We start from the raw sequence: 8,034 nt of genomic DNA on the forward strand, positions 1-8,034 counted from the left end.
AGCGAGGGTGGTAGTTACAACATACAAAAACCACAAGCAACGTACAAGAGTAACAAGAATATTCAACTAAATAAATTCAAAAGAAACAAATCAAAATCATAGGATAATCTTACTAACTTCCCCCTTAATACAAAATCAAATTCCTTGCCCTGCAGCCTCCAGTAGTCCCTCTCCATTCTATTAATTACATAGCATATGCATTTTATTTCATTTTTTCTTTTTCTTTCTTAGTGATTACATCTTGCAAAATAACTTATTCGTGAAAGTTAAAATACAGCAATTATTAGTTTAGAGCAAGCAATGCTCGTCTTGTCAACAAGAAAAATTAAAGAAATATTAATAAAATATAAAAAAGTGACCAAATCTAAATTGAGAAGAGTAAATGATGAGCGAAATAACATTGTTAATGTGCAAGAGCAATAATACTTCACTGTGATGCTGAGAAAAAAATATAAATAGAATAATACCAACAGGATGTTAGTTTTTTTTTTCTCTTTTTTAGACGGTATAGTAGTGTTAGTCTAAGCTTAAAGAAACCACCTTCCTTAATATGATATTATGATCTTAAATTTAATCCTAAAATTTACCTGTATATGACATAAAGATAACACAAGAAAATCGAAAAGAAAAAAAAAAAAAAACATAAAATGATATCATTTATGTTATCTAATGGCCAATCTATCTACCACCAATTGCCTAATGGCAAAATTTATGCCTTTGGAGGATTTGTTTTAGTATTATTATGGAAAATACATTAAGAGAAACATTTTGTATATTTAATTTCCCCTTATATACAGATATTATACACATCCTTTATTAATGAAACCTTTTTATCTGTATGTAATGACTAGACGTCACAAAAATTTTTTTCCGTTGACCCATGAGATATGTTCCAATGAGATAGGACTATAGGAGAAATCTTGTTTCCATGTGCATGTTTCCACACATGTTTGTTAGAGAGAAAGGTTAACATGGCTGAGTGTACATTGTACAACATCATTTGAGTGATTAGGGAGAAATAATAATTAAAATTGAGTGAATAAGAAATAGGTCAACACTTGTTTTAGATAAGCAAAAGCTTGGATTTTCCCCTCCTTCCCAAAATCTTCTGTCCCTCCTTCCCGAATATTACAATGGTTTATAGGAATATACTTGCAAGTTTTTTTTAGAATATTTTTTGAAGACATTTAATATAGGTTTAATTATTACTCCTAAATACTTTATGAGCACTTAGATAAACTATATCTATATTCATGCCGTTCATAAATAGACTTTTTAACTAAACATCCAAGATAATAATGGGCTATAGATAGGTGAAATACTACTTTTTCTACTTTTGTTTTTGTTCGATCTTTTGGAGCATACAATATCACTTTATTATAATAGTTTGAGAATGATTTAGTTAAGTGTTTTTAAGAATGATAATGGGAAGGATAGAAGCGAATTTTTGCCTTATCCAATTTCACTCTACTTTATTCTATTCTATAAATTCTACTTTGTTACTACTTGTAGGTAGTAAAAATTTGCACCTTAATTGGTCCTGCAAGATATTCAACCTTGATTCTATCCACTCCTAATCTCTTATGCTAAATTTTGAATTTGTATCCTCTGAAATAAAAAAGTTGATAAAGTGAAGGAACTATTAATTTTGTAACTTTCATGAAATATATATCTTATTATCTTAATTTAAAAGTGATTAACTCTTCAATTTATAACTTTCTCACTTTAGAGGATCTTGATCCTAAACTTTTTTATTGACTTATACCAGAGCCGATAAAGACGGTTATCTGTAGATACCAACCCTACCATGTCCCAAACAAAAACCCGCCTGCACTGAGTCAGGTAATTGCTCGTCCCATCGTATAGAGGCAGGTCGGGTACCGGTAGTTACGAGTTGTATTGTCATCGCTAAGTGCCCCATGAATCCATGAGCTCATGACCATGTGCGCAGAATAATTTCTCTCCACATAAGAATTGAGACTTTTAACACCAATTGCTGTTGTTTTTCTTTATTTCTTTCTTTTTTAAGGAAATCGTCATTCACTGAAAAAATAAATAAATAAATAAGCTAAAGCATGAATAGCACATCCAATTATATACCTTAATGAAAGTTCAGACATATGTCCGCCTTAGCGCAATTTTTTTATAATTATTGGCTCCTTTTGTGCAATTTGTACTTTTCAGGTGAGGAAACTCTACCGATTATACACTGATAACATATCTGAAAGGTTAAATTGGAATATAGACACCATCACTGCCTCAGATAGTTCAACTGCTGTTGGTTTTTTCAATCAATCCATGACCCTCTCTACAATAGGAGCCAAGCTTTTCCGGAGAATCGAAGTTAACATGGTAAGCTATCAACCATAACCAAAAGCATTGGATTGAACAGTACTTGCATATTCAGTTAATTAGTTTCCTAGTAACAGCTATGAATTAATTATAATATTTGGTCATCTTTTTCTCACTAAAAAGAAAGGCATGCATTGGGAAAGGCCTCGTAATCCTCACTGCATAGACCCAAAGGAGAGACTGCAAGACTTGGAGGTACCAATCAGAGGGATGGACATTGCTTTATCAAGTTGCACTTCTTTTCCCATTGATGTCATTGATGAAGAGCTCAGAGGTGCCTTGATCCATTGCAAAGGAAGATTCAGCCAAAAATTAGATCAACAAGGCAAGTGTTTTGCACCTTTTGATGCAACCACCAACTTAGAGACCAAGAAGGAAATTTTGAACAGAAGCATTTCCAAAGCCTATAAAGATCTTCCAACTTCATTCTTCTTGTATTGTTTGCAACTTCTCCTAGACAATTCACCTGTGACAAAGAAAATTGACCACATGGTGGAGAAAACAAAGAAAATTGGTGATTCCAAAAGGATCTTCAGAAAGATAGCAGAGGTTGTTATGAACTTTATGCCTAGCACTCACAACTTGGTTTTTGCATTCAAGTGCTCCCTTTCATTAGGTCTTGCTGTCTTCTTCGGTTTGACATATAATAAGGAAAATGGATATTGGTCAGGACTCACAATCGCTATCAGTTTTGATACTAGACGCCAACCAACGTTCTCGGTTGCAAATGCGCGCGGACAGGGAACAGCAATGGGATCAATCTATGGGGTTCTTTGTTGCTCCATTTTCCATAAATATGCGGATTTGAGGTTGTTGCCTCTTATACCATGGCTGGTTTTCTATACTTTTCTTAGGCATAGCAAAATGTATGGGCAATCTGGTGCGATTTCAGCTGTTATAGGAGCCTCACTTATCCTTGGTAGGAAGCATTACGGCCCTCCAACTCAATTCGCAATAACGAGAATCACCGAGGCCACGATAGGACTCGTTTGCTTCATCATTGTAGAGATTCTAGTGAGTCCCTCAAGAGCAACTACTCTAGCGAAAACTGCACTTTCGGAAAGCTTGGGAACACTTGAAGATTGCATTAACAAAGACATGCCAATGCCATCTATAAGTTCTCAAGCACTAAGAGAAGGACAAAATAAGATGAAATCTCTGGTGTGTCAACTGGAAGCATTTATAGCAGAAGCTGATTTGGAGCCAAATTTCTGGTTCCTTCCATTTCATGGTGCTTGCTACCGAAAGATGCTCGAATCTCTATCAAGGACAGCAGACCTCTTACTCTTTGTGGCATACTCAGTGGAACAACTCACACAATTATCACAGAAGGGTAATGGAGGATCCGAGGTCGACCTACGAAACGGAATGAATGAGACTATAGAGAATTTTAAGAACAAAGTTGGCCCGACATTGAAATGCCTCGAAGAGATAACAAAGATGAAGTCGCTTAAGAAACTAGAGAAAGAGTTGAAGAAAAGAAATCTTCCTTGTGATATTGAGTCAGGAGAATATCCCAATGCAGAAACATTCTTGATTGGAGATGAGGACGTGGAAATCATTTTGGGGACTTTCTTCAAACACCTGGAGGGCGTAACTAGCAGAACTCACACTAACAGAGATGAGGAAATGCTTTTTCATTACAGTTGCTTGGGATTCTGCATTAGTAACTTGGTGAGAGAAATCATAAAGATTGAGAACCAAGTAAGAGAACTAATTATGTGGGAGAATCCATCAAATCAAGCGAACATGAAAGAAATTTATTGTAAGATTAGCACCTTGTGTTCACTGTCATAAGTGATCACAAGAAGTAGCTTTTCCTTGTGAATTATTAACCAATGTCGATGGTATCTTATTGTAAAATTATCTAACTAAAAGAACAAGAGAAATGATGGCATCTTATTTTATTACACACATTGTCTAGAATATTATACTCACTAGAAAAGAATTATCACTCAACCAAATTATGAATTTGCTTCTGTTTTCAATGCAAAGAACTGGAAGAGAATGACTCTATTGTACCGCTAGATCTAGCTGGTTTTATTTCTTCCAAATTGGTTAGAAATGGGGGATCGAGCCCAGTAGTTCAGAAAACAGAGGAGAGAGTTCGAGAGAGCATACTTATTAGAATCGAACCGACAATCAACCCATATGACTGGGTCACTGGGTTACTGGTTCAACCGGTAAGTTACTGATTCATCCGGTTGATCCGATCATAATTAAAAAAAATATAAAATTATATAAATAAAATTAAAATTATGTATTAAAATTTAAAATGTAAGTCTTTACAAACATAATAATAATAATAATAATAATAAACATAATAATAATAATCAAATATTAATTTTGTTCATATTTATGTCTGAATCTCTATAGACAAATAAAAGAAATATATTTAAACAGAAGTTTTGTTCATATTTATGCCTGAATTTCTGTAGAAATATTACATAACCTATATACTCCTTGAGTTGTGGACTTGTGGCCACCTAGACAGATAAAAACAGGTAATAATGTTATATATACTGAAAAGAAGAAAAAATAATACTCCATCTTGAAAATGGTCTAACTAAAAATAAAGAGTACAAAAACACCTCGTTCAAAGATAAGACTTCAGAGACCATTTAAGATATAATGATATATACTACAAAGTGAAATTACGCCAACAGACATGTTCAAAATGATCTAGCAAAGGGACCGTTCAACAACAACAACAACAAAGCCTTGTCCCACTAGGTGGGGTCATCTACATGAATCAAATGACGCCATTGTGCTCTCTGTCATGTATCATGTCTGCAGAGAGACCGTTTACATGTAGATCTCGTTTGACCACCTCATGGATGGTCTTCTTAGGCCTTCCTCTACCTTTCACCCCTTCTCCATCTTCCATCTCATCCACCCTCCTGATTGGGTGTTCTGTCGGTCTTCTTCTCCCATGTCCAAACCACCTGAGACGCGATTCAACCATCTTTTCCACAATGGGTGCTACTTCAACTCTCTCCCTTATATCTTCGTTCCTTATTTTATCCAATCGCGTATGACCACTCATCCATCTCAACATCTTCATCTCTACCACACTCAGCTTATGTTCGTGCTCCCATTTGACCACCCAACACTCCGTACCATAAAGCATAACCGGTCTTATAGCAGTGCGATATAATTTACCTTTAAGTTTTAAAGGCATTTTTTTTGTCACATATAAAACCAGATGCACTCTGCCATTTTGACCAACCTATTTGGATCCTATGATTTACATCCTGTTCAATCTCTCCATTATCCTGTATGATGCACCCAAGATGCTTAAAACTTTTAATTTTTGGTAGGATGTTTTCTCCAATCTTCACCTCTATATTAGGGTTTTTCCTTCTCAGATTGAACTTATATTCCATATATTCTGTCTTGTTATGGCTTATACGCAGACCATACACTTCTAGAGCTTCTCTCCATAAGTCCAACTTCTTATTTAGGTCTTCCCTTGACTCTCCCATAAGGACGATATCATCGGCAAAAAGCATGCACCATGGGATAGGCTCTTGGATGTGCTCTGTCGGTCTTTTATTACTACGATACCTCTCCAGTTCAAAATGATCCAGCATTTATATAGATTTATTACCAATAAATCTATAAGGAACCTAAAGAAAGATAACAAATTTGTACAAGAAGATCCTTACTAAACTGAATGTCCGAGAATTAACAAGTAAATGATCCCAAAACTACACCCAAGATGAACTATCAATACCTAATGCAGCATAAAATCACAATCCAGTTCAAAACATATCCAATTTCAAGAAATACACACTTCAAACAGGTAACCAACAATTCTACACCAAAAATCCAAACCCATAGTTTGAACTTAATAGGATCGGATCAGATCTAATGATCTCAAATCAAACTACAGACAAAACAAATATAAAGTTTTGACTCAAAACCATAATTTATAATAGGAAAAATATTATCAAAGAAAATATATGGAAGCAACAAACAGCATTTAATTTGATTTCCATTTTAGCTTCAGCAACAAACATTACAAAACAGCAACAAGTAATCCCTAATCACACTAAACCTGAAATCAATAAAGCTAACTGAGCATAATCCCTAATTACAAAACAGCAGCAAGTAATCCCTAATTACAAAATAGCAACAAGTAATCCCTAATCCCTAATCCTTTTTTAGCAGCAGCAAGAAAATTTCAACAAAAATTTTAAGAATTAAAAAAAGAGCAGCAGCACAAAATCAATTATTTGATTTCATTAATCCATTCACAACTTCACATTCAAAAATCAGCAAAAAGAGCATAAAAGGAAGAGAAGAACCAAAGAAGTGAAAGCAGTGCCACTAACCTTCGACGGAGATACGGACGGCGACCGGCGAAACGACGGCGACCGGCGACACGGCGACAAGCTGCTCCAAGCCTCGAACAGAGAAGTCAGGGAGGGCGGGGACAGGGGAAAGGAGGACGCCGAGCTACAAGAAAGGGCCTAGGTTACAAAAGAGGACGCGGAGGCGCCGACAGCATGGACAGCAGTGGCACTACAACAGAACCGTTGCAGGGAGAACCTACGGTTTAGTTGGGTGATTTTGAACTTTGCTTCAGAGTTTAGAGAGATGAAGCAAGCGTTGATGAAAGATTTGGGGCGAAGTTGAAACCCTAAACCCATACTCACGACGGAGGAAGTGTTGATGGCCGAAGCAGGAAAACGAGCTTAGCGCGACAGAGCTTGCGACGAGCTTGAGGCGGCGACGCGAGCTTGAGGTGGCGACGCGAGCTTGAGGGAGACTGGGAGAGAGTGGCGAGAGAAGAGAGATGTGAGATGGGTGTTGGTTCTAGGTTAGGGCACCACAACGCAGGGGAGTAAGTGATGAAGAGAACAGCACTGTTTTCCATTAAAAAAACCGGTCTGGGTTATATGAACCGGCCCGAGTCACTGTTTTTTATGAAATCCGGTGAGTCGAACCAATTTTCACTGGGTTTATTACTTAAATGATTCGACAAATAATTCGGTTCCACCAGATAACTAGGTAACCGGGTTTTCAGTCGAACCGACCAAATCAAACCGAATTTGATAACTAAACGAGAGAGTACGAGGAATTTTCAGTTATAAAAAAAAAACAAATAAATTCTTTATTTTCTAATTCGAAGATAAATACATTTTTTTATTAATTAAAAATAAAAATAATTTTTTAAAAATACAGAATAATTAAATTTTTTTATTCAAAATATATAAAAATAAACAAATCTTCTAAAAAAAATTTAAAAAATAAAAAATATTTTTTATATTTTTAATTAGTGAAAATTTATTTGTGTTTAAACTAAAAGATTAGATACTCATTTACTCTTTTCTCAAATAATAATAACTACGAAGCACGGACACTTCGTTGAGTTATCGTGTCCGCGTGTCGGACACATTTCGGATATGACACTCACCGACACTCGTCCGACACACGTGTCTGCTATGTCCAACCGTGTCTTAATAAACAATAAAAAATTCTTCTCCGGACACGTCTGTACACACCTAAATACCATCACGTATCCGCGTGTCCAGTCTTATTCTTAACATATATTCTGAAAATAAATTTAGATATAATATATATTATTATTTATTAAAACAAAAAATATTTTAAATACTTGATATAATTAAAATAAGACATTAAAAATAATTAAAAATTTTAATTTATATTTTAATA

The 8,034-nt window shown here is 35.2% G+C and overlaps 1 protein-coding gene and 1 long non-coding RNA gene across 3 annotated transcripts in view; one reads left to right on the forward strand and one right to left on the reverse strand.

Annotated features, from left to right (window-relative positions):
• LOC107648114 overlaps positions 1–4,298 on the forward strand; it is an 8,001-nt gene extending 3,703 nt beyond the window's left edge. Inside the window, exons 2-3 of the mRNA XM_016352113.2 lie at positions 2,185–2,352; positions 2,476–4,298. Coding sequence (XP_016207599.1) covers positions 2,185–2,352; positions 2,476–4,149 — 1,842 coding nt within the window. The 3' untranslated portion in view covers positions 4,150–4,298. The remainder of the gene's footprint in view (positions 1–2,184; positions 2,353–2,475) is intronic.
• LOC110263256 overlaps positions 3,862–8,034 on the reverse strand; it is a 13,225-nt gene continuing 9,052 nt past the window's right edge. The window contains exons 2-3 of one of the 2 annotated variants that reach the window (XR_002348588.1): positions 4,375–4,507; positions 3,862–4,010 (exon numbers count right to left, since the gene is read on the reverse strand). This is a non-coding gene — a long non-coding RNA (uncharacterized LOC110263256). Of the gene's footprint in view, positions 4,011–4,290; positions 4,508–8,034 lie in introns of both variants that reach the window. The other variant, XR_002348587.1, reaches the window with a different exon arrangement.

This window comes from Arachis ipaensis, chromosome B06, assembly GCF_000816755.2.
Source record: "Arachis ipaensis cultivar K30076 chromosome B06, Araip1.1, whole genome shotgun sequence".
Classification (NCBI taxonomy): Eukaryota; Viridiplantae; Streptophyta; class Magnoliopsida; order Fabales; family Fabaceae; genus Arachis; species Arachis ipaensis.